The sequence below is a fragment of the Microtus pennsylvanicus genome, chromosome 5 (assembly GCF_037038515.1).
Source record: "Microtus pennsylvanicus isolate mMicPen1 chromosome 5, mMicPen1.hap1, whole genome shotgun sequence".
Taxonomy (NCBI): domain Eukaryota; kingdom Metazoa; phylum Chordata; class Mammalia; order Rodentia; family Cricetidae; genus Microtus; species Microtus pennsylvanicus.
The window spans coordinates 119,319,942-119,347,020 of NC_134583.1; the positions used below are offsets into that span (position 1 = coordinate 119,319,942).

The window sequence follows — 27,079 nt, forward strand, 5'->3', positions numbered from 1 at the left end:
TTTTTTTTCTATCAAGGAAACCCCAAAGGTTCTTTGTCTGAGCTGTTTTATGTTTTGCTTGTATACAAGAAAGACTCTGGCTGATATCTGAAGAAGCAAAAGAAGGTGACGAAGGGAAAGTTACCAAAAAAAAAAAAAAACAATCTGCCACAGATAAAACTGTTCCCCGTGAGAAAGGGCAAGGGACATAGGGTTCTGAGTGCCTGTGGGACCCTGGCCTTTTCTTCCTGCTCATCAGGATGGTTAGGCGCAGGTGCAAAGATGTGCAGTGAGTACTTTTGCTCTTACCACTGATTAATTGTAATAAAATCGTGTGAACTCTATGTAACATTCGTGTCTTGATTTAGATGCAGAAGAAAATCGAAGCATAACAGAGACACTGAGAGGCAAAGTAAGAGAAAAACTAAAAAATGCTAAGGTAATGCTTTTAATTGCTTTCTCCTGTTTTTAGAATGACCGTTTTTAGGGGAACACGGGTTATAATAAACCTTATTTTTAATGTCTTAGTTAGGGTTTCTATTGCCGTGACAAAACGCCATGAACAAAAAGCAAGTTTGGGAGGAAGGAGTTTATTTGGCTACACATCCACATCACTGTTCCTCATCTAAGGAAGTCAGGCTATGAACTCCAGCAGGGCAGGAACCTGGAGGCAGGAGCTGATGCAGAGGCCATGAAGGGGTTCTGCTTATTGTCCTGCTCTCCATGGCTTGCTCAGCCCGCTTTCTTATAGAACACAGGACCACGGATCCAGGGATAGCATCCCCCACACTGGGTTGCCCCCCCCCCATCACTAGTTAAGAAAATGCCTTACAGCTGGATCATATGGAGGCATTTTCTCAGTTGCGGTTCCCTCCTTTCAGATAACTCTAGCTTATGTTGAGTTAACATAAGACCAGTCAGCACACACCCACTGTGATTTTAAAACCTAAACCAAGAGAAGCCATTCTGGTCATAGTAATTACATATGACATTTCAGTAAATAAATGTTTACATGTATATATACATAAACACACTTTAGAAAAACAGTGAGGGATTCTTATTTTTATTCATTTTGTGCCGAAGACTTACATGGTCTCCTATGCTTGTTTTTTGTAAAATTTTGTGTTTCAGATCAGTCAAGGTGAAAAGTCCTCAGCTCAGCTGTTCACTGATACAAAGATTCATCAATGGTCTAAGGTGAATAACTGTTTTTGAAAAATGCTTTTTATTAAAAAAACAAAAAACATCTTTATGGAGGTGTATTTTACACAACAAAAAAATTGTCTGTTTTTAGCATGCAATGCAAAATCTTTTAGTTAAACTATAGACCTGTGTGATCAACACCACAACCCAGTTTTAGGCCATCTGTATTGTCCCATAAAAGAACCCCCATGCCCACCTGCAATCACTCTTCCCACATGGCATTACTTCTTGTCCTGATACATTATATAAGATGTTATTAAAAAGATAAACGTAAGCACGTTAACATTTCACAGAATTTTCTTGAGCAGATGGCACCTCATGAACTGGGCAGCTCCAGATGGCAAGGGGTTAGGGACCCACCGGGGGCACATGAGGGGAAAGTGGTCATGGGAAGCCTGAAGAAGCAAGGCAGAAATGGGGGCAGTGACTGTAATGTCCCTGGTAGCCACTCAGCTGGCAGCTTGTGACTGAAAACTAAGCTTTTCAGAGCAGATTCAATAATCTACCGTTTTATCCTGTCATATCTATATCCCCCCTTTTCTTTTCAAAACAAGAACCTTGAATCTAATTTCCTTCGTTTAGCTTTTTTCATGGCCATTATCCATAACAACTTGTAACCAACACACTAAACAAAGACATGCATCATAATCATTTTATGGGAATGTGGGCATAGTTTTCTAGGATACTTCCTGCTGATTGGGGTGTTGATAATCTTATGGGAACCCAAAGAAAAATTAGGGTTATGATCAAGTCCTGACTGGAGTATTCTGTGAGCCTGGATCATCTCAGCCAGCAGTCTTGAAGCTGTTCTGGATGTAGAACTCAGAGGAAACTGCAACAGAGGTGCTCTAAAACTTTGGATCACCTAGGCCGTCTGCTCCTATTGGAGATTTTTCAGGGGTCTTTCTTGATTAACCCCTATTTTTCTTAACCCAGAATGAATCCACAGCCTCTCATTTCCTGAGAGGACAAAAGCAAACCCTCTTCTCCAAAGTAACATATATTTTGACTTAAATTTTAAAGTCAAGGCATTTTCAAAATATATAGGTTGGATCAATCCAGCATTTATTTATTTATTTATTTATTTATTTATTTATTTATTTATTTTGGTTTTTTTTCGAGACAGGGTTTCTCTGTGGTTTTGGAGCCTGTCCTGGAACTAGCTCTTGTAGACCAGGCTGGTCTCGAACTCACAGAGATCCGCCTGCCTCTGCCTCCCAAGTGCTGGGATTAAAGGCGTGTGCCACCACCGCCCGGCTCCAGCAGCATTTATAATCAAATGTCTTTTAGCAGCTGTTGCTCCTTCCTCAGTGGTCAAACAACTCAAAGACAACACAATAGCATACAGTATCCAGACTTTCTGTGTATTTTCCATCTTTACTTGGCTTAAAAAAAAACCTCTTATTTATTTTATTTTTTTACTTTTTTTTTTAAGACAGGATTTCTCTTTGTATCTTTGGCTGTCATGGAACTCACTCTGTAGATCAGACTGGCCTTGAATTCACAGAGATCTGCCTGCTTCTGCCTCTACCTCTGCTTACCAAGTTTTGGGATTAAATCTACATCTTTGGCAGCTGGGTCCACCCTGATCCTTAATTTTTTGAGAGTCTAGCTTCATGTTGGAGGTGCTGGTGGGAGCCATATTTTTTGTTACAACCCTGTGGCGTGTGAAGCCTGTTCAGGTGAGGAAGCTAAGATGGGATAGATGTAAGGTGGGTTCAGTTTTTCTCTGACCCAGCTGGCTAGGGTTAGATCTGGCTCTGGCCTGTGGCAGTGGGTAAAAACCTCAAGAAAACGGTTTTTATTTTATTTTTTGTGAATTCATACCCCCACATTGGGCACCAAGAAAAGCACGAATAATAAAAACCCAGAGATAGATATTAAAGAGCCAGTGGCTGGCTGCCTTGCCTTTCTGGACTTCAGGTTAAATCCCAATATCTGTCTCTGAGTTTTTATTAATCATGCTTCAATAATAATAAAATAAAAATATAATAAAATAAGAATTTCCACACTCAATACAAGTTTATGTGTTCAGGAAGCTGGTGATAAGCAGAGACAATGGGACAGCTTGTATGAGCAAGTGGAGGCTAAATTCTAGATATAAACAAAATACAAGGTAAATTTCCACATTTCATGTGTTTTTAAATTCTTTGATTTCTAGTGTGACTTTTTTTCATGGAATTGAGTCCCTCTAACCCTCTCTTAAGGCAATAAATATGCATGAGAAAGAAGTGGTATGATTTGTATTCCAAAGGATCTGAATTTGGAGCATGGACAAAAGAGGATTTATTTATGAATTAGGTCTGTAACTAAGGATATGCCACTCAATATTGTGGGAATAGGATGGCAAGGCATGTGGGTGTGTGAGCATATGTCATTAGAACATGTGAAAATTGGAGCACTGACATGGAGCAGCCTTTTGATTAAACTGTGAAATAATCCTCTAACTATTCGGGTCAACATGAGAGGGTAGAGAAGGGGATTTTGGCTTTACTCTACTTTGGTTCTTACTATAGTTACCAAAACACTTAAAAAAGCAAAGAGGTAAAGGTAAGTTATGAATCACAGCTAAGTGGTGTGAGCTGATAAAATAGCTGCTCTGTTGGTCCATGTTTTCTACTAATGATGTGGGATGTCCTTTTATATATGTGTTGCTTTTATTGGTTAATGAATAAAGCTGCTCCGGCCTATGGCAGGCTGGAAGAGATACATAGAGAGAGTAGGCAGAGTCAGAGAGACGCCATGTAGCTGCTGAAAGAGACAGACACCAGAACCTTAGGTAAGCCACAGCCTCGTGGCGATACACAGATTAATAGAAATGGGTTAATTTAAGTTGTAAGAGTTAGTTATTAAGAAGCCCGAACCACTGGCCAAACAGTGTTGTAATCAGTAGAGTTCCTGTGTGATTATTCAGGTCTGGGTGGCTGGGAACATAGGAGCAGTCTCTATTTATATACTAAGCTGCCATCTGCCCTATTAGGGAAGTGTTTCTCACCTTGAATGTAGACAATGCATGTATCCATTTCACTAAACACTTGTCTGATGATGTTTAACCCCCAGACTGAAGTCTTGCTGGATGAAGGTCTCTCGTTTTTTATCCTGAGTGGGGAAGAAGACTCAGTCGTGAGGCGATCTGCTCAGCAGGTTGAATTTGTTTTTCTATTTTACATCCTTACTCTCCCCCAAACCAGCAATTTATTAAAGGCATAGGATGACAGAGCTGGACAGGAGATGTATCCATTTATAATGAGTCTTTCTCTGTCCCACCAGCCAGCTTCCAAATAACAACACAGAGATTTCTTATTAGTTATGAAAGCTCAGTCTTAGTTTAGGCTTGTTTCTAACTTTATTTATTTATTATTTATATTTATTTATATTATATATAATATTTACTTATTTATATTTATTTATATTATACTATATTTATAACATTTATTTATATTTATTATATATTTATTTATATTTATTTATTATAACTTAAATCATTTCTATTAATCTATGTGCTTCCACGTGGCCCATGGCTTTTACTTCTCATTCCTCATGCCCTGCTTCCTCTGCGTCCAGCTGGCAACTCTTCTTTTCTTCTTCCCAGAGCTCTTTCTGTCTGGAATTCCCACCTATATCTCCTGCCTAGCTATTGGCCATTTAGCGTTTTGTTAAACCAATCACAGTGGCATCTTTACACAGTGTAATCAAATATCTCACAACATCCCCCACCCCTCTCGTGTGTGTGTGTGTGTGTGTGTGTGTGTGTGTGTGTGTGTGTACTGTGTTTTGTTTTGGGACAGGGTCTTTCCCTGTAACCCAGGTTGGCCTGGAGCTCTGAACCCTCCTACTCAGCCTCCTGAGTGTTAAGATTGCAGGCGTGCACCCTCACCTTGGAAGGTCCTGTCTTTTCTTCATGTTGTATCCTTCACTACCTTTGGGTGTCTGATGGAAGATACTGAGCCTGAAAGTCGTATCTAAAATAATAGTCCCAGCCCACCCAGCCCTTCCCCCGATATGTTTTTCTCCATAAGTCTTAGTACTGCCCAATGTAGATGTTGTCATCTACTTATTTTCTTCCTGGAACATATTAGGTACTCAACCAATATTTGAATATAAAAAAGATATTTTTCAGTCCTTCCAAGATCTTAAATACTAAGCCAGCTGACCTTCCAGCATCTTAAGATATAGGCTAAGGGGTAGTATTTTCTGGGAAAGGAGAAACTTCTGTCCCTGCTCATCCCATCCAGCAGAGTACAGGAGCCAGGTGCACTTTTCTTCTCATAGAGCAAGTATGAAAGAAGCCAGCAAAGGGTGGGGCCATGGGCCTGGCTGGGCATGCTGGGGTCCAGGTTAGAAGAATGGGGTTATCTTGGAAACCTATCTTCCTGATGGAAGGCCGTGGGAAGCCACCATTCCTGTCAGATAGAGAAGAAATCTACTTTTCAGGAGGCCAAATTTGAGTATGACCCCTTCCTGCTGAGAGAAAGGTGGGTGGTCCAACCTAATCCATGCTCTCAGGGTGAAGTCTGAGGATGCTCTCAGCGGGTTCTGTTCATCTCTCCACAGCCAGGGAGGGATGCTCCTTGGAGACAGTCAAGGACAGCGTCTCCTCTTGTCACACAGTGCTCACGTGTCCGTCTACGTTTGGATCTTCTGAGCTTAGCCTCCCTGTCACCCAGCAGCTGACAGCAGGAGGAGTATTCCGCTGTGCGCGGCACACTGAAGACCAGGGAGGTGATGACCTGGGACAGCAGTTGGATTAGACTAAGTGAGAAAGAGTTAGAAATATAGGGCTTATTGAGTTAAGATTGTAGCCTGACCCAAGCTGAAAACAAAGACAGGTTATATGAGACTCTCAAAGATGCCTGTAGGTCAGGGGCCATCATCAGGGTCCACACTGGAGAGCCCACTGTACTCAGACATCAGGATTGAGAACGCTGGCTGTGCCCCCAGTGGAGCAGAGGAACACTGGCATGGGAACACCAGCTGGGGCAGAGAACCCTTCTTAGCTGGTGGTAAGAATATTTAAGGAGCTCCTCTGTGTGGAGATCCCCGGAAAAAAAAAAATCTTGCTTCTGCTTGTTGGTATCATACCTTGTTTGAATTCTAAAGACCTTCCTCGAAGATATCCAGATATAAAATATTTCTGTGATTTCAAAAAAACAAGGTAGGAAGTGGGGAATGATGGTAGACAAGCCGGGGTGGTGGTTAACTGTCCTTCATGTTGATGCTGGGAGGGGAAATGAGGTAGAAGGCTGAGAGAAAAACAACAAAAACTGTGACTGAAAGATGTCATCAGAAACCCAGTTCATCGTTAATGAAAAGAGAACTTGCTGAGTCCCCAACTCCAAAATACTTTCAAAAATTTGTTAGGGTTGATCAAAGACCAGGTAAGGGTCTGTAGTCACAAGACTTCCGTGAGCCAGGGGTGCTGGACCACACTTTGGATGCATATGCAGCTCAGCAGCTGTTGAGAGGACCAAAGCAGAGAGATCATGTTTTATTTTAGGCCAGTGTGAACTACATAGTGAGTTCTGGACTGACCAGAGCAACGTCCTGAATCTCTATCTCAAAAAACAAGCAAACAAAAATAAAAAATGATTCTGTGGTTCTATTTTATTACTTACCCTAAATGTACATTTTCAGAATTGAAAGTTTTTTAATTGGATGGTATTTTCTTCAATATGTAAAGATTTTACATTACATAGTCACCTGAAACAAGTGAATTATTAATTTTTTGTGAGTAGACCCGTACTTATGACCATGATAGAAAGATGTTTATCAAAATAATATATCTATTTCTTCCTATACTCAGATTTTAAATAACTTTTATAAATAATCCTATTTTATAATTTCACAGTAGCCACTTTGCCATGAATTTCTTCCTTTCCTCTATTGTTTTCTCTTGAATATGTTATAGAAAATAGTCTATCTATGCCACATCTTTTTAAGTAATGTGTCTTGGGAGTGGAGAAAACCAAAAGGGAAGAGTGTTGTTTTTCCTAAGTTGTTCTATTACCAATAAAGACTTGGAAGTCAGATTTTGGGGGTGAAAACATGGTAGATCAAAGAAGTAGTCGGGGAGGGGTAGAGGACCATAATCTGTTAAATACATCTGGGGTACACAAGCTTAATTCCTCGTTACCTGCTTCAGACTCAAGCCCGGAAACATGTAAAGGAAGTTAGATTGAGCTTATTTCTAGAATTAATTTTTTGAGGTAATATTTATACCTTAAGAAAAGTTTTAAAGAATCAAATAAAACCCAAAGATTATGAGATCAGTGGCAATAGGATAGTCTCTTAATTTTGTTTTTTCTCCTGTCTAATACCAGGTAGCTCTTCAGACGTGAGACAGAGATTTTAGATTTTTCTTTAACAAGCACTCTTGGTTTTAGAGAAGGAGAGAGCCATGTTCCAACTCCAAAGCCAGCGTTAATTTTTAATTGAATTGGGACCACAAAGAAACCATTTGCCTTTTATGTTTGTACAGAGCAGCAAAAACAGTGTTTGGGAAAACTTATGAAATTCTACCCTGATGGAAATGTGCTACACCACTAGGCCAGTTTACTTTTTTTATTGGGACATTTTCTCATGATGACTCATCTTCCTTCTTCTGATGTCTCATTTGTCCAGTGATCTTCAGATTCCTTAGCTGGATTCCTTTATTCTCCTGGGAAGACAAAAATAGAGCCCTGTTTCCACCCTAACTCTGGGGAGTTTCCCTTTTTGGCAAATTATATCTTTGTTAAGGCAAAATGATTTTTGGCAACAGAAAAAGTATTATCTTTTAGTAATAATTTTTTTCTTTTTCTTTTTTTATACCTGAACAAATGAAAGGCATTTGTTTGTCTTATAAGTTAGTTTAGATGGAATGACCAAGGTGTTTGATGAACACCTCTCTTAATTAGAGGTCTTTCCTGTTCGAGTCTAATCTTTGTCAATTTTGATGGCATTTCTTCTCCTCTGGAAAAAAAAAGCAAAACTTAGTCCCCAAAGTAACACATGTCCTGGCTTCCATTCTAAGGTCAACACATCTTTAGAATATACAGGCTGACTTAATCCAGCCGTTTTTTTTTTTTCTACTACCCAGTGTCTCTGCACAGCTGTTCTTCCTTTCTCATCAGCATTTAAAACCTCTGAAGTGAAGGAAGCACTGTGTAATTTATCTCTGGGGTCTCTATTACCCTTTCCTGTTTATTAAGCACATCTTTTTGTTTGTTTTTCTTTGTTTTGTTTCTTTGTTTCTCTGTGTTGCTTTGGAACCTGTCCTGGAACTAGCTCTTGTAGATCAGGCTGGCCTCAAATTCACTGAGATCCACCTGCCTCTGCCTCCCGAGTGCTGGGATTAAAGGGGTGAGCCACCACCACCCGGCCTGAAGCACATCTTTTAAAGTGAGATTAGATCTGTGTCTGCAGAAGCCTATGGGAATGGAGTGTCCTCTGCGCCTCTGTAGAGGATTAGCACTAGCACCAGCGGGTGTCCAGGTGTCTGTAGTCCCTGCAGCAGGTGTGTGTGGCTGGCCTGGGGGCCTGACTGTGTGGGGGGAGCCACAGCAAGGAAGGGTGTGTGGGGGATGGCAGGAGAAGCAGCCTGAGCACTGGTGGAGGGGTGCTGGCTTCAGAAGCCACAGCATGATCTCATACCACACATTGGATGCTCATCTGTCGCTCTATGATCAATAAAGACTCAGGAGTCAGGTATCGGGTGAAAACCTGATAGATCAAAGAAGTGGCAGAGGAGGAGTGACCAGCTGATCCTCTCTCCATACTTCCCAGATCAAAGAAAGCACAGGAAATCTCTTAAGCTCCTCCCTGCTCCTTCCTGTGCATCTTCTCTATCCGTATTCCTGGCTTCTCCATGGCTAATTCCAGTCAGCCAGTTGCTGGCTCTGCCCCCTGATTCAAGGTTAACTTTATTGACACAGTCTCGGGTGTCACAGTGCAATCAAAGATCTTACAACTGAGGAAGTCTGATGAAGACTTGTACATAGGTCTTGTATCTCCGTAGGTCCGTATGGGTCCTGTGTCTGAACCATTTCCTTAGGGCAGAACGGGGCAACAGTCACTGGGGAATTGAACACTGAGCAATAAAAATATATAACAGTAACCTTAAACGAGTTCCTTTATATTCAGCAAAACTTATTTTATCGACAACATATTTTATAGTTTCAGCAAGCACTTGATCTGAGCTAGATGAACTGGAAGGCCACAGTAGGGAAACATAATGTGTCTGCATACTGGTCATGGGGGAAAGCTTGCAGACTGATCTTTCCTTTTTAATATCCAACAGAAATCAGTCAGTGATAGTTACTTCAAACCCTCTGCATTTGGTGATAGTTCACAAAACGTTGCTGAGGGCCGAGACGAGGATTTTGCGGAAGAAGTCATTTTAATGGATTTATTTGAAGTAAAAGCTGCGGAATATGAAGATGATCAAGAGCAGATACAAAAACAGAAGGCAAATATTTTTTTGCCAAGTAGTTCTCCAGGTAATACACTCCCCCGAAATACACAAGTCATGCATGTGCCATGTGACAGGGTGCTGATTTATGTGCATGTTGGAGCGGTAAAAGATACTGACCTTATATGTATTAGTTATCCCACTGTGAACTTTAAAGTGCTTATCTGAGTTTTATCATTAAGTGGCCAACCAGCGTAAACTGCCAAAAGGCATGGTGCCGCGCATCTTAGAAGACGAAGGATTCTACACTACAAAAAAGCCAGTGATGTGTAAAAAGATCTGCAACAAAATGGAAAACCGCCTTCTCAGCCTCCAGGAGGCAAGTGTACCAGCTAATGTGTTAGATCAGTAGCAGCTAACATGTGACACTTGTTTTTAGTGATCTATTCAATGACTAGATTTTGTGCATATTTCTGATAGGGAAAATGTTGGTTTGAAGAAAGTGGAGAGATAATGTCATTGCCTTCACCTATTAGACAATCTTGGAACTTTAGGATCAGCATGAGCAAGGAATCTTTGAATCCAGCGCTGAAGACTGTACACAGGAAGGTAAGCGGCAGTAATCTGTAATTATGCTTGGACATCGGCTCTTGCAGTATCAGTTATCACATGATTTATGGTTTTATTTTACCTCCTAAATATACTGAGCCTAGTCATAGAATAGCTAACCTTGGATAAAAATATTAAGTAATCTTTAAGATTATTGAGGTCTGTTTAATGATGGGAAATACTCAAATACAATGTGAAGCGAAAACCACAATACAAAATGTGTATGATTCTGACTTTGTGAGAAGAAACCCCATCGAATGGCATCCAGGGGAGCGGCGGCCATAGGTCCTGGTACTGCGCATTACTCTCCCCTGTTAGCTTTGTCTCTTTTACATAAATGGGATCATAGAAAACTGCTATTTGTATGATGCAATAGTTTGCTTGTTTTTTCCTGTATGGAAATCAGTTGTATGAAGACAACATTTTATTTATCTGTCCTTCTACTGATGGATGTCTGGTGTATCCAGTTGTTTGTCATGGTAGCAACAGTTCTGAGAAAGGTCCGCACTCGTGTTCTGACGAGATGGGTATGTGTACTTTCTGCTGGGTAAATACCACAGAATAGAAATGCTGGTTTTATGTTTATATGCATTCAGTTTTGCTATATAATGGCAAAGAGCCTCTGTGGTGGTTTGCATAGGACTGACCTCTATGGGCTCATATATCTGAATGCTTAGTCATCAGGGAGTGATTCTATTTGAGAATGACCAGGAGGCATGGCCTTGTTGGAGGAAGCATGCCACTGGGGGTGGACTCTGAGGTTTCAAAAGTCCAAGCTGGCCAGGCCCAGTCTTTCTTTCTTCCTCCTTCTCCTTGCTTTCCATTTCTTTCCCGCTCTCCAACTCTCTTTCCCTCTCTGTCTCTCTTTCTACCTCTCTCTGTCTCTCTTTCTACCTCTCTCTGTCTCTCTTTGTGTGTGTTTAGTTTTGTCTCTCTGTCTTTCTCTCTGTATCTCCTTCTGTGTCTCTCTCTGTCTCTCTGTCCCTCTCTCTTTTTCCCTGCTGCCTGAAGACCAGGATGTGGCTCTCAGCTACTGCTCCAGTACCATCCATGCCACCACGCTCCCCACCATGATGATAATGGACTGCTTGGCCCATTAGCTCTAGCTTCTTATTGGCTAACTCTTACATATTAATTTAACCCATTTCTATTAATTTGTGCATGATCATGAGGTCATGGCCAACCAGCAAAGTTTCAGAAAGTCTGTCTCTGGCAGCAGCTCTATGGTTTCTCCCTGACTCCACCCTTCTTTTTCCCATCTTCCTCTTGAAGAGGCCAGTTTGGATGCCAAGATTCTGGAGTAATGATACTCACATCCACACCTGTGTCTATCAAACAAACAATTACAATGCCATTTATATGCATACTCAGCTTTGGTCTTTGATCATCTATAGGAGTCTGCCAGAATATATGTTTCCTATATTCTATTGGGATTTTTGATTCCTTTTCCATGTTTGTTCCATCATCCAGAACAGATAGTTTTTTATAGAAGGCTCTGGATTTTTAAATTTTTCTAGTGAGACATCCCTCATAGTGACTGGGAATGACTAGACCACTTTTGATTTGGGGGCCTGATGGTATTGGGTTGCCTTGTCTGTCTTTTGTTGATCTGCATTCATTGGTCAAATGTCGGGCTTTTGTTTGCCATACCTTCTACATAATCCAGAAGGTTGGTAACTTTTATTTTTGCCATTCCCAGAGGAGACATTATTTCTAGGAATTCATTGTCTACAATCCCTTCTCAGATGTCCTATTCTACCACAATCAAAACATTTGGCATTTTGATGTCTGCTCATACCTTTGGAAATTGCTTCTCCTACTCAAGGTTCAGTATTATAGTCAAATGTCTCAAAGTTCATTGTATGCAGGATCCATTCATCCATTGGTGCTGATCTAATGTATCTTTTTGCATTCTAAGTTGACATTTTCAAAAGCCAGAGATTCAGTAAGTACTCATCTAGCTTCTGGGTCTGTTACTTCTATTTGTACAGCCTTAGTTAATCTTTGTAAAATGTCACTAAAGGGTTCTCTCTGGCCCTGTTTAACCCTGGTATATGATTCATTTTTTTACTAGTTCTTGAATCCTGTTCCAAGCATTTAAGGCTGCTTTGTGGCATAGGGACAAGATTTGTTCATCGTAAAGAGCTTGAGCCTGTGGGACAGCATACGTGTCCTCACCAAGAATTTGATCTTGTGAAGTCTCAAGTCCTTTTGCTTTTCCCTGTTGTTCTAAAATTTTTGCCTCTTCTCTCAAATAACATTTCCACAGCTGTGAGGGCCCATCATTCAGGACTGCTGAAACTAATTGAAGCCAGTCGTGTGGGGCAGCCTTATTGCTAGAAGCCCCTGTTTTATCATCTCCATAACAAATGTGGAATGCAAGCCATAAATTACAACAGCTTGCTTAATTTCTTATAGATCATTCATTCCTATAGGTATCCATCTACCTTCTTTGGATCCTTTTGAACATTTAGAACTTGATGCTTTGTCAGAGTAGATTACAGGGTAGGAAGCTAAAACCCTGGGTAAGTCATCTCTGACAGCTACTGGCGCTAAAAAGAAAACCCACACTAGCTCAGAATTGAGTACAATACAGGGTTATTTATTTAGGGGTAGACCCACAGATCACAGTCCTCTGCTTGAATGGGAAAACAGCAGCTGAGTCCAACAACAGGAAGAGAGAGTGGGCACGCTTTATATCACCATTTATAGTATAAGAGGCCACGCCCAAGTGGACGGGTAACTTAAAGTCTACTGGATGAAGGATTTCCTACAGCACTGGCAGAGTCCCAAGACAGTGCAGCATGTCCTGGCAAGAGGCAGGGCACATGAGAGACTTGGCAAAATAGACTTTTATAGCTGATGACCCACTCTTGAGGGAACTAGTTCTTCTATTTGTCCTGGTTAGGATTTTGTTAACTTGACACAAGCTGGAGTTATTCTGGGACAAGGAACCCCAACTGAGAAAATGTCTCCACTTGTAGGCCAAGTCTATAGAGCATGTGGGCCAAGTAAACCCTTTCCTCTCCCTGTTGTTGTTGACCCTGGTCTTTATTAATGCCAATACAAAGCAGACTAAGGAACCATTAATCAAATGCAGCTACTAATCATATGACTAGTGAGAAAAGAGAGCTGATAACCTTCTAAAAGTCCCACTTGGTGCTACTTCTAAATAACTGTTAGCAATAGTTTCAATGTGAAATTCAGAGGAAAAAAATCCCCATTCAACTCCAGCAGTAGGCCTTTTATACCAGACCGACCCAGAGAGAGGCCTCAGGGCTGTCCTTCTGAGGTGGAGTCACACCAGCATGATCTAGAAAGAGGTCTCAGGGCTGGCCTTCTGAGGTGGGTCCACACCAGAATGATCCAGAGAGAGGCCTCAGGGCTGTCCTTCTGAGGTGAGTTCACACCAGAATGATCCAGAGAGAGGTCTCAAGGCTGTCCTTCTGAGGTGAGTTCACACCAGCATGATCTCGAGAGAGGTCTCAGGGCTGTCCTTCTAAGGTGAGTTCACACCAGAATGATCCAGAGAGAGGACTCAGGGATGTCCTTCTGAGGTGAGTTCACACCAGAATGATCCAGAGAGAGGACTCAGGGCTGTCCTTCTGAGGTGAGTTCACACCACCATGATCTCGAGAGAGGTCTCAGGGATGTCCTTCTGAGGTGAGTTCACACCAGAATGATCAAGAGAGAGGACTCAGGGCTGTCCTTTTGAGGTGGATCAAGTCCTGGGAATCAGATGCTCAGTAACTCATCATTTCTCTAAAGTAACATCACTAAAATTCAGCCGCACACAAGTTTAGACACATGCTTAAATTGAAGACAGCAGATTAAGTCAAAGATGAACCATTTTGCATATAATCTAAGACCTCCAGAATGAAACAATTATAATGGAGGTATGTAAATGGAGGTTGCTCATTTGCACAGAAACTATATTAATTACAACACTGTTTGGCTAATATAGCTCAGACTTATTTTTAGCTAGTTCTTATATCCTTTTTTTTTTTTTTTTGGTTTTTCGAGACAGGGTTTCTCTGTGGTTTTGGAGCCTGTACTGGAACTAGCTCTTGTAGACCAGGCTGGTCTCGAACTCACAGAGATCCGCCTGCCTCTGACTCCCGAGTGCTGGGATTAAAGGCGTGTGCCACCACCGCCCGGCCTAGTTTTTTTTTTTTATTTTTATTTTTTTTAATTTATTTATTTATTAAAGATTTCTGTCTCTTCCCCGCCACCGCCTCCCATTTCCCTCCCCCTCTCCCAATTAAGTCCCCCCCCCCTCAGCCCGAAAAGCAATCAGGGTTCTCTGTCCTGTGGGAAGTCCAAGGAATCCCCACCTCCATCCAGGTCTAGTAAGTTGAGCATCCAAACTGCCTAGGCTCCCACAAAGGCAGTGCGTGCAGTAGGATCAGAAACCCATTGCCATTGTTCTTGAGTTCTCACCGGCCTAGTTCTTATATCTTAAATTAACCCATTTCTATTAATCTGTGTATCACCATGAGGCTATAGCCTGCCAGTAAGGTTCTGGAATCTTTCTCCTTTAGTAGCTACATAATGTCTTCCTGACTCTGCCTTCTTTCTCCCTGCATTTGTTTAGTTTTCTTGCCTACCTATATTTTGCCCTGCCATGAGCCAAAATAGCTTTTTTATTAATCAATGGTAATAAAACATATTCATAGCATACAGAGGGGAATCCCACATCAGAGGTGAAATCTAGTGTCCAAATGGAGGCATCTTTTGTAGAGAGAGGGATGGTGTCCTTAGACCACTTAGAGAGCCTGGCTTCCTTCAAGGGACTCTTCAGACAATTACTAGTATACTCACTCATAAATAATTTTAATAGATAATTCCATTTAACTCTGACTCACAAGACAAAACTCTTAATGCAAAAGTTGTAGCACAATTTGCCATGGTGTTCCTATAAAAATTATTTTGGGTCTTGTAAATTGAAAGTCCAACATCCACGTAAACAGTAATGATGTAGATGACAATAACTTATAGCAAGATGATTAAGATTCTGCGCTAAAATAAGGTATTGTAATAAAAAAGAAAAATGTAATATAAAACTATTTTATTAAATTAAGAGTGCAAATAAATTTCAAAGATGAACCACTTGTTGGCTTTACAATTCTGAAGCTCTGGAATTTAAATATGCCTGGCATGTTATTTTATAAGAAAAAGTTACTTGTGGTTTCGAAGGCAACAGAATCAAATAAACTTGGACATATTTTTTCTTTAAAAGGCAGTGAAATCTGACCTGGGATGCTGTTTTAGGAACAGAATGGATGGTCAAAGGGAAATGTACCAATTAGATCTTAACATCGTGGGCTTGCAGTTCAGCCATCACCCGCTCTTCAATCAAGAACAAGTCCTATGTGCCAGGCTGCTCCAGCTCTGTGAGTCTTTCCAGGACAGGCAGAAGCAGAGCTTATCTCAGCTGCTCTATGAGAAGGTGAGGGGGCTCCCGGAGACTTTCTAAGGCCCAACTTTTAAAACTGGAAGAGGACGCTCTTGGAATAGAACAATTAGCAGAGAACCTTCTCTCTTTATTTAATGCCTAAAGATTCAACCCACTAGAACAGTGATCCAAGAACAAATGGGAAGGTTTGACTTATTGAGGAGATGGCCTCAAACCTGCCCCATAGGATGTTTGCCGCAGATAAAGCATCCACTAGTTCGTGCTACTCTTGGCTCTATGATGCAAGAACATTTGAAATTATAATGGTGTCTTAGTTAGGGTTTCTGTTGCTATGAAGAGACACCATGACCATGGAAATGTTTTCTTAAAAAGGAAAACATTGAATTGTGGTGGTTCACTTAGCATTCAGAGGTTTAGTCCATTATTGTCATGGTGGGAAGCAAGGCAGCATGCAGGCAGACATGATGCTAGACAAGGAGCTGAAAGTTCTTACATCTTGACTCACAGGCAACAGGAAGTGGTCTGTATTACAGTGCGTGGCTTGAGCATATATGAAACCTCAAAGCCCACCCTCACAGTGACATACTTCCTCCAACAAGACCACACCTACTCCAACAAGGCCACACCTCCTATTAGTGCCCTCCCCTTGGGGGCCATTTTCTTTCAAACCACCACAAATGGCTTTAAGAGGCACCACTTTAACGTCTTGCAATTTAGCATTTGTAACAGTCTTGAACCTTTTGTGAAATTGAACAGTCTTCTGAGGATGACTAATTGAAGTAGTCATCTATGGACATCATGAAGAGAGTCATACATTCTAGAGAAACATTAGAGATGTATCCATTGATTATTGTGCTGCCTCTCATTTAAGTTTTCTTTGGGTTCCTGGCACCCAAGCATTTTGTTAACTAATGTTCTCTCAGAGAAAAAAATTGTAGGTCTCAGTCAACTGAGTTTGCTTGAAATTAAATACTACAGTATTTCACTAACTGTGCAATGTTGACAGAGCCACCAGGTATCTCAGAAAGTTGTATATAAACTGTACTTCAATGACTGTTTGTTGGTTAGTTACAGGTGTAGTCTACTACGGTAGTAGACACCTGTAATTCCAGCTCAGGGAGGCTGAGGAAGATTGCTTTCAGTTTGAGACCAGCCTGGGATAAATAGTGAAACCTTCATTAATAATAATAATAATAATAATAGTGCAGAAATAACAGAACTTGGTTCATCTGTTTGAATTAAATGCTATTGATTGTGTGATAGAATTTAATAGGAGAAGGAAATAGAGTAGTAACATGAGAATAGTCCCTATGAATACCAAAAATTCTACGTTTTAGTGTAGTGTGGTTCACACACAGAGGAGCTGATTCTGAAGTTGATATGGTCCCTTGAGAGTAATTTTATTTACAGATTTCTGCTCTATATGATGTGCCTAACAAATTTTTATCTCTTTTTAAATTTTTATTTATTCTTTGTGTCTTTTACATCGTGTACCTTGATCCCATTCATTTCCTGTCCTTTCATATCTGCCCTCTGCCCTTGCAATGCCCCCCCCATAAGATAAAATTTAAGGGAAAAAAGAAAAGAAAGGAAAAAAAGAAAAAATCTTGTCATGGAAGTTGCAGTGTGGCACAGTGAGTCACACAATGAGCCCTTTTATCCATATGTCTTTACGTGTAAGTGTTCGTTGCAGACTCTTTGGTCTGGTTCGAAGCCTCTGGTTTCTGCTACACTATCAGTGCTGGGCCATCACTGGTATTCCTCTTAGATATGCTGCATTGTGGAGATCCTGCAGCTTTGGATCTGCAGGACTGGCCCCTTCACACACACCTGTAGATCATGGATGAGGTGGATGTTGGAGTGGGCCAACTCATAAACCTGGTTCTGGGCCTGGCTAGTTGCAGGGTTGGTCAGCCCACCAGCTCTCCCTCATCCTCCCCACCAGGGTGAGCTCTCCTGCTTTGTCCCTTGCAAAAATAACCAAGGAGAGGGACCAGTTCTTCTGTTTACATGCCCTCAGGGTCAGCTCTATTGTGCTGGCTGCCCAGGTGAGGTGTAGGTCTCTCCTGAGTGCTCTGCTGAGCCAGTGAGGGGCAGACCCAGCTCTCCCTAGTGTTACAGCCAGTGAGGGGCTGGACTAAACTCTGTACAGCCCTATCCTCTCAGCCTTTGATGGTATCAGGAGTCATGGACATCAACAGAAACTGAGGCTGCATCAGAGCCATGAACCCAGACGCGGGCCCTGGCAACAGTTCGGGTCCAGACATCACCATGGCTCTGGGTGGCAATCAAGCTACCCACCTCAACCTGCTCCTCACCTATTTCAGCTCTTCAGATATGCCACTGTCCACGGGACATGACCCATTCTGTTTCTCTCTCTCTCCCATACCACACCATACATTTGCTCACCATGGTAGTGTCTGTCTGCCTGGCACTGTAAGCTTCTGAGTGGGCTCATGTTCTCCCAGAAGCCTGAGGCGGTCTGCGCCAGGCCTGTGTATGGGGCTTGTTGTCCTGCTTAGAATGTCATGATCCTGGGTAGGACCATGCTTCCTCATCACAAAGAGATCATAGTAGTGCGCAACTGCCTTGTGCCAGGCTCCTGGTTGGTGCCGAGGTGTTGCGGGAGCCCCTCTCACAGGCTGTGGCTAGAAAACCTGGGAAATTATCTCATCCTTAAAACCATAGCAACAATAATTTTTATCTCCATAGAGTACTATCTAAGAATATATTCGCAGAGTGCCTTTATCTTTACTGTCTATGCTCATGGCTCTATACATAAAATAAGCTATTTGAGATCATAGTTCGTCACATATTTCCCCATTGTAGTCTTCCAAATCAATCCTTATTCTGTTAACCAAGAAAAATGATCATTTAATTGCAGCTGATAGTGTCCGGAATCGGACAGGCCAAATTCTAAATACTCTTCCATGTATTACTATGATATGTGTATATAACTCTAGCCTTTTATCCTACATGTGTCTTGGATAAAATTGAGCTCCAACTTGATGCTTTGTCTCCAAAGTTGAGCCTGGGGGCTACCAGCATCATTTCTGTACTGACTTGAAGAGCTGTCTTTACTGTAGTCTGATGAATATATTTATGTACTGTTATGTGCATAAGGACCGTCTCTTCTACTCGTGTATTGGTCTAGTCTTACCTTGTTTTTATTACCAAACAATTATTAAATTATGTAAGGTAGGATAAAATTTACACTTTTTTGTGTGCTTCCATTGCACACATCTGGATTTAGGTTTCTACAGATGAGTTAGAGCAGCAGTCACATGTATATGAAATATAGCAAAAAAACCTCTTTTCTTGATTGCAGCTCAAAGCACTGACAGAGACTACCAAACGCGCTAGCAAAAACACAGAAATAAACCGGTTTACCGGGGAAACATTTCAAGATTATTACTGGCAGATAAGGTAGGTTTTGAGTGAGTCCTGCATGCATCAAACATTTATTAAGTAGATTGGATGATAAGCTGTGCTTGGCTCTGGGATATATAAAATTCAAAAAGAAGAACTTTCTACTCTTTAGGAGATTACAGAGATGTCACCAGTCTTTCCTTAAGGCTTGTGTTTGGGTAGAAATATTTCATAGAACTACCATGAGAAAACACTGGTAGGTTTAGTATCTACCAATGAAAGATTTCTTGATGAAAATCTTTGCAGAATTCCAGAGGAGAAAGTCTGCAGCTGGAAAGTAGAGTAATTGACTGGGTTTAAAAGCAGGATTGAGCAGACAGAGAAGTCGGTGACCTTGGAGATAAGATCTTTAGTCTGTGAAACAGAAAATCACCTTAGGTGGCCTGAGAGCCATTACCTAGACTGACACTTCATCATAGGAGCGCCAAAAGGATGTGACAGGCCTGAGGAGGCTTGAAGCCATGGCAGGAGAGGGGGATACTGAGCTGATAGCATGCAGACAGGAAGCAGAAAGAGAGGAAAGGAAAGGAGAAGGTCTAGGTGCAAGATGCATCCATTAAAGTCATGCTCCAGTGACCTGCTTCCTCCAGCGAGGCCCCACCACCAACCAGTGGTACAACCAGATTTTAGTTAAGTTAGTTAGAATCCTCATGATCTAGTCACTCAGCAGTATCATCAGTGGAGTTTCCAAATGGGTTGTTAATAACAGTATTTGGAGGTGGGGTCTTTAAAGTTAATTAGGGGTCCATGGTCATGGGCGATGGTTTTTAATGTCTTAATAAAAGGACTTTGGAGAGCAGGCTCTGCCCACCAAGAAAGAGATACAGGTTGAATATTGAATGGTATTTCTCTACCCCCACGTATTTTAAATAACCACAGTCTTTCCCCAGCCCCTTCCTAGAGTGACTGATATTCAGGATCATCCTCATCATTACTTCTCATCGAAATCTCTTGAGATCCCAAAACCTGAACATGTCTGAACTGTTCCTAAATTAGGCTGCAGGGCTGCCCAAATAGAACCTAAAACTTATGTATTATAAGTTTGTATTAGTGCAAATAAAAGCACTGACTGGTTTACACTTTTGGTCATAAATAGCAGAGTACCAACCACAAATGATCTCAGTGTCACATAGCAAGAAACGTCACCAAAATGTCAGGGCTCCCAGCCCCTTTCTTTATGGTTCCTTTCTTACAGTATCTTCTGCCCATTCCTTTGGGATGTCTCTGACTCCTCAGTTAGGAGGTTTCCCCTTTTCCAGAAAGCTCACATTTTAGCAGAGCACTTTTGAATAGTGATTAAAAAAAAAAAAAACCTTTGCAGAGTCCATTTCTGCTGCATTTTCAGTGGACAAAAGGAAAGCATTCTAAGGTAGAGGTTCCAGGTGTGCGTCAGTAGGGGGAGCAGATGGGTTCAGTCCAGTATGTGCTTCTACAATGCTCCAAGCAACCCGCAGCTCTAGCCTAGCAGCCCACTCTCGGTCTGCAATTCTTTCCACAGAGACACAAAGCGACTGTACGAAGCAGAAAGGGAAAAGGACCACGCCCTACTGCACAGTGTTTTGCAGACTTGGAAACAGATGAAATCACTCCGGCAAAAGCAAGGATTTACAAGCACCCCAGTGAAGCTGCAGTTCCATAGGTAAGTGGCCACTCTGTGTTCACTAGTCCTCGAGGAAGTTGCCTGCGGACACGGAGAATTCACACTCACTGAGAAAAGACGTCGAAGGAGCACAGTGATTTTATGTGTAAAGGCCTGTGTCTTGAAGATCTCAACAAATCTTACGAACCATCTGGAAGGCAGCTTGGTTGGAAAGTGGGCGAAGGGTTTGGACCGATGCACACCGGGAGGTAAGTGGACGAGAAACGAACACACGAGCACACGAGTAGCAGCATGCCAGAGAGACGTGCAAGTTAAAGCCACAGTGACACGGTGTTAGCAAACCTGTCCAAATGGCAAACAGGAAGTCAAGCAAACGCCGCCAAGGATGCCGAGCAGCAAAAGTCTCCACGCATTGCCGATGGGCAGAGAGGCAGCGTGGCACTTTCTCACAATGTTGACCGTGGATCCGGCAATCATACTCCATATATAAAAATTAGTGAAACACATGTGAAAAAGTTAGACTGAGTCATAAAAGCGTATCTACTATAATATGGGAATTCTCAATCATGTACGTTCCCTCCTGACAAGTCTTTGTCCTGCATCTATCTTTTTCAAAACTGCTAAGGCTGAGTGTCATTTCAGGCAAGTAGGGGAGGTGTGTTTTCTGTCATTCCTCTACCCGTAGCTTTCAACAAAAGCATTTCTGACAGTACCTGAACCCAAACCCAGCATGGGATTTCATCTTAAACTCCCAATTCAATATGAACTTGAACTTGCTTCTAATCTTTTAAACCACTCAACACACCCATGCACCATGAACTCCAGAGGACAGCCACAGACACCACGAGGCTGTTCAGAATCGAGACCTTGAGCACAGAGAATGTGTCCCCAAGTCTTATGCGGTCCTCACTGTTCACTTTTCCTAGCATTAGACAGATTTGGGCTGGGATTTGCCATGGTGCTTTTTTTTTCCCTTAGAAACGCCTGCACTAAATGCCGAAGTGTCAGTGACTTGGTTGATCCTAGCAGGACTTAGCCCCAGTGATCCTAAAGTACCCTTCAGATGAACCAGGAAAGCAGCGTGTTTAATGCTCCTGAGACCTCTCTGTCCTGGACAACTTCACTGTTCCTGTCCTACCAACCAGCCTGGTCCTGGTCAATCCTAACTCAACAAGATTGTAGCCACCTCTCCAGAGAAGACATCTTGTGACAAGGATGCTTGGCACCGATATGCTGCCTCCTTCTCATGTTTGGCTTGGAGCACAGAATCTGACGTTCCCTAATAATGCCCTCAGTGAGGCAGCAGAGTGAACAGCTAGACGCACGTGGAAGGTGGTAGCTTATATTAACAGCTGGTGGCACCAGTGTCCATGATACTCCTTAAGGAAAGGGGAGACAGTGAGGTTAGGAGAGGGTCATTGAGAAATGGCTTTAAGTGGCTTCAAAGAGGAGGAGAGACCCAAACAGAAGACAGAGGAGCACCAGGGAGCACTTTACCACAGTCAGAGGTGCAGGGATGTGCATGGGGGGGCACTGTATATACAGCAGGAAAGAATGTCTAACCACACTTCATGCTTCTGAGAGACGGATTGGATCTCTGACATGGAGGAAAAGGCAATCTCAGCTAACGCATGTTTTATAAGGTGGCAATGGCTGATGGGAACTAGCAGGAAGCTGAAGATAAAGCTGCTCATCTCATTCAGGCTGGAAACTCACCTTGTCAAGTGTGAGCACCACTTCCTTAAGCTTCGAGAGACCTGGGCTGGCGAGATGGCTCAGTGGGTGACAGCATGTGCTGCCAAGTGTGACAACCGGAGTTCAGTCCCCAGGATCCACACGGTAGGAGGAGAAGTGAGTCCTCCAAGTTGTCCTTTGGCTTCTACATGCGTGCCATGGTGTTGACATGCATGAGCCACCCACCCCTACCTAAATAAATAAATAGATGGAAATAAATGTATATTTCATACACACACACACACACACACACACACACACTTTTTAAAAGGTAGAGAGAAACTGTCTGAGCCGGTTGCTACCAGTTACTGACTCCAAACCACACCACTGATGAATACAGAGAGCTCAGGTTCATGTAGATATTGGCTTCACTTATGTTCTCTGTTGGCCACTACTACCTAGAGGGGATTCAGATCACTAAGAAGTGCTTAAGATTTGAAGGCGTGAGAAGATGAACGGAGGTCACACAAGGGGAGACCCTACCCTTACTAGACTAACCAAAATCTTGGCATTTCCAAATGGTTCAGAATAAAAAGGAGTCCACAAACCCGAGATGACTCTACCTCAGTAACTATCCCAAAGGGACTCTAGATATAAAAGCCTCAGAACTTATTAATAACACTTGTTCTCCAAATTACTGTCCATTAGACTCACCTGGGACTTGTAACAACCACTGTTCCTGTTTAATTGGTGTGGCGCATGGTCTGGGTCCAAGAGTCTTAAGACTGAATCTCCCTAAGTGATTTAATATGCCATAACATTTGGGCGATTACGTTAAAGTACAGTAAGTCAGCTGATTGCCTATTGACGGCTGTGAATCAGAGAAAGGCAATAATGGCTATCCTTGGTCTTTCTGCAAATGTTTGGCTGTGCACTTCACATAAAGCACTGACTGCAGTCGGCCTTCGCATCAGCCTGACTTTCAGATGCGAGCAGACCTAGAGCACTTCAGTCATTTGTCTGTGTTCTGCAGGGCTGTGGGTGAGGCTGGGTTTTCAGCACATGTGCCCTGGTCTCAAGCCTGTACAGGTATTACGCACAGTAGCCTCCCTGTGTTCCGTTTCAGAAAGGCAAAGGATATCATCTCTTAAACAGCTCTACTAGGATATGCTTGACAGTTTGTCGACTTTTAAATATATTCCGGAGTGGTAGAGCAATTATATCACCCGGAAGAGAAACCACCTTCCTGTTTGTAATCAGTCCTCACATGCCTGGAGAGGTTTCATTTCTCGTGACTGCGCCTCGCTCAGGAATTGCTGGGTCACATGGTAATCTGGTTGGCACTCTGAGGACCCTCCCAACCGCTTTGCAGAGTAGCTGTGCCCTTTTACACTCTGAACAGAGCATGCATTGTCCCAAACGACTCTCTTCTGAAAGCATCAAAATAAAAACTGAAACTTGGAACTGAAAAGCACAAAACCCCCCCAATGAAGAAAAAGTGTTCCAGATGAGTGAACTGTTGAATTGTAGCAGTGCCCACTGCACGCGGCTGTGAGACTTAAGTCAATGTGTATCAAGCACTTAGGGCACACGTGCTCAGTAAGTCTGAGAGCTAGCCAATGCCAACAGTAGCAGAAACAGTCCCAGCACTGTGACCTTCTTACTGTTAGTACATCAGCCCCAGGTGGAGTGGGTCCGTTCTATCCCTCTGGTGACCTTGTTCTACCTCTACACCAGGTCTTGTTTGCATGTCTTAAACCACAAGAGAGAAAAATGGGATTTTAGATGCATGATCTTCAGTTCCATTATCCCCCTTCTTCTGGCTACTTTTCTCACCTGAGGAGAGGTGGCCTTCGAAAAGCCTGCAAATGCTGGTGGCAGATTTACCCACGAAGAAACCCGTGAAAACTGCAGAAAAGCTTAGGAACGTTTTTTTTTTTTTCAAAATTTTCTCTAACAACTCCCAAATACCTACATTACTTCTGCTCTAAAAAATTTTATTTATTGTTAATTAGGATAAAAACGAACACATGGAATGAGCAGAACCAAGCAGAAATGTCAGGAGTGTCTGGGGAAGAAAGTGAAGAAATGCCACTTCAGAATGAAGACACACGGGAGGTATGTAACGTGCGTGATGACACCGGCCATCTTAACCTGCTGGAGTCTTTCATGGCTTGGTACATGCTTCTTGGAACTTGCAACATAGCAGACAAATCCAAGTGTAAACAGCTCCCATGCTAAATTATCTCTCCTCCTCTTTTGGTTTCTAGAGATGCCCCCATCCAGCTTCAGACCTGGAAGGAATGAAAATAGATAGAATGAAGCCAATTACGCTGGTGCCGTGGCTTTCTTTCTCAGCAGAGCTAACCAACGTGTCCAAGTGTTCATTGTAAGCACCTCAGCAAACTGTTTCGTTCTCATCAGTTGCCTGTTGTGTTGTTTCGAATAGCGATGTCGGATTTCTTGAGTACCATTTGTTTGACACTGCTACATTTGCATATATGCATTTTTACGTTCCATTGTCCCCGTTGCTCTATGGAGTGTGATGCTATCCTCATCTTTGAAGTGGGGGGAGTTGATTCTAATGGAAGGTTAAGTTGCTCCAGGCCACATATCAAATACATTCCTGAGGGAAGCCTGTACTGTTTTTACTAGCAAGCACGATATATTAGTAAGTTTTATACTTTGTCATGGTAGTAATTTCTATTCAGGTAGGGGTGGGGATATAAAGTCACTGTTATTATATTGTCACCTGCCTTATTATAGAGCACCTATCACTTATGAAAACTGCTCCATAGCAAGAGGGCCCCTTGGACAGTTCCTTGCTTTGACAGTACAAATTTCATTCTTTCCCAGATTTCTTCCTTGTCCTTGCCTAAGACGTTATGTGTAAATAAATAGACGATTTCTCCCATCCACTAAGCTTACAGATTCCATCTCCCATAAACAGGATATTGCAGCTTAGGGCACTGAACTGTATCTAGTTTTCTACTTCTCTCTCCCAGAGGAGGCGGATGAGTTCGTTGTTGAGCATTGTGAATGCACCATTTAGCCCAGAGCTGGAACATGGACAATATTTCAGTAAATATGCACATTTATAAGCAAATGGATTGAAAAGAAAACACAAAGACTAGCAGACAGAGAGCACAATTAGCACCACACCCTCTTTCTGAGCAGAGAGGTACAGCAAAAAAGCAGCCTTTTATTAGGCCCTTTAATGAGAGCCTAAGATAATTTATTTGGTAAAATGTATACAAAATGCCCATCCAAAAGAAGGAAGGAAAACAAGCCATGAAAAGAAATCAATAAAGGAATGGTCAACATGACCGCTCCATTTGGAGGAAGGTTTTTATTGTAAATAAGGGAGAGAAAATATTATATGGAGCTTAGCTGGGAGGAAGGACTTTGGGGGGCATGGAAAAACCCATTTTATAAGTTCCTGAGGAATGCTGGCTTCTGTCTAACTGCCAGAAATCCTTCTGTAGTTCAGCTTGAGCTCATTTCTAGACATATGAGGAGCCTGAGACCTGAAAGAGGAAAGAGGAGAAAGGAAAGAGGACCTACATGTCAAAGAACCTAAAAAAGAGTTGGTGTGGTTAAGGCAAAAGGAAATACAGCTTCCAAAGCCATGGCTGTGAGATGGTGTGGCTGGCTGCCGTTCACAGGTGAACAGAATCCATTCCGAGGCCGTGAGATGGTGTGGCTGGCTGCCCTTCACAGTGGAACAGAATCGATTCTTTAGAAAGAAGTAAATGCTGAGCCAAGGCCAGAAATGAGAGGAAAGAGAAATGGGGAGGATTAAAGATGGTTCACAATGGAAGAAAGCAGGCGCGGCTTCCTGAAGATAATTTAATCTTGAGTTGATAAATTTTCATAACATAGAGAGCAAGGTCTGTGATCTATAAGGCCCACAGCAATTAGGATGTCCACACAAGACTTGACTTTCAAATATGCTCAGTGTATTCGAACAAGCATTCCGTATACTGTCAGGCTAATATAAAAAGTTAAAGCAGCTGTCTCGCTAAGCAGGGAACAGTCATTTGGGCAGAAATGCTGCTGTCGGTTTTCCCTGGGAAAATCTCTGGTGAGATCACTTCTGACCTTTGGGGGCTCAGCCCACATCTGCTGTGAAGCCCTTCAGCTGCGGATGGCACTGATGGAGGTCCAGGAAATTGTCAAGGATGCTGGCCAGCAGCCCGCGTGAGCCCAGTGGTGGTGCCGGAAGTTCAGTGGCTGCTGAAGCCAGAGCCACACAGAGTCTCAAGGACTCCTTGCTGAGGGTATCAACACGGAGGCTAGAGAAGCTGTGTCTTGGAAGCACAGCAGTGTGATCCTAGAGACCATTCCCAGAGGTCCAATTCTTGTATCAGGCCATTGTGCGGTTATCGGGCTATCAGCGCTCTCCTCTGGGGACTGGTTCACCAGCTTAGCATGGCCACCCTAGGGTTAGTTCTCAGCATATCAAGGCCTGTACTGGGCTAGGCCGTATCTGAGCTGTGGGGTGGCTTGCCAGGGGTTTGCTCCTGAGGGAGGCCTACCTCTTTGGCGGCGAGCTTAGGCATTGTTTTTCAGGTCACACAATACGACTTATGAGTTACACCAAGTGGTTTTATACTTACGTTCCTAGTGCACAATCTGTGTGTATATTGTTGAGAACACCACACAGGGTGGCTGTCTCGGGGGTAACTGGGAAGATGGAAGAGAAGGGGAGACACAAGAAGTATCATTTGTCCCCTTACCTCCCGAGAGGGCTACCAGGAGTAGACAAACAATGGGAAGA

General features: G+C 42.5%; 1 protein-coding gene across 1 annotated transcript in view; it reads left to right on the top strand.

Annotated features, from left to right (window-relative positions):
• Positions 1–27,079, top strand: part of Cc2d2b (coiled-coil and C2 domain containing 2B) — a 78,882-nt gene that overhangs the window by 5,800 nt on the left and 46,003 nt on the right. The window contains exons 3-13 of the mRNA XM_075975089.1: positions 354–418; positions 1,111–1,176; positions 4,243–4,326; positions 9,461–9,659; positions 9,814–9,950; positions 10,052–10,180; positions 15,420–15,629; positions 18,925–19,022; positions 20,524–20,664; positions 24,315–24,417; positions 24,570–24,688. Of these exons, the coding sequence (XP_075831204.1) occupies positions 354–418; positions 1,111–1,176; positions 4,243–4,326; positions 9,461–9,659; positions 9,814–9,950; positions 10,052–10,180; positions 15,420–15,629; positions 18,925–19,022; positions 20,524–20,664; positions 24,315–24,417; positions 24,570–24,688 (1,351 nt within the window). The remainder of the gene's footprint in view (positions 1–353; positions 419–1,110; positions 1,177–4,242; positions 4,327–9,460; positions 9,660–9,813; positions 9,951–10,051; positions 10,181–15,419; positions 15,630–18,924; positions 19,023–20,523; positions 20,665–24,314; positions 24,418–24,569; positions 24,689–27,079) is intronic.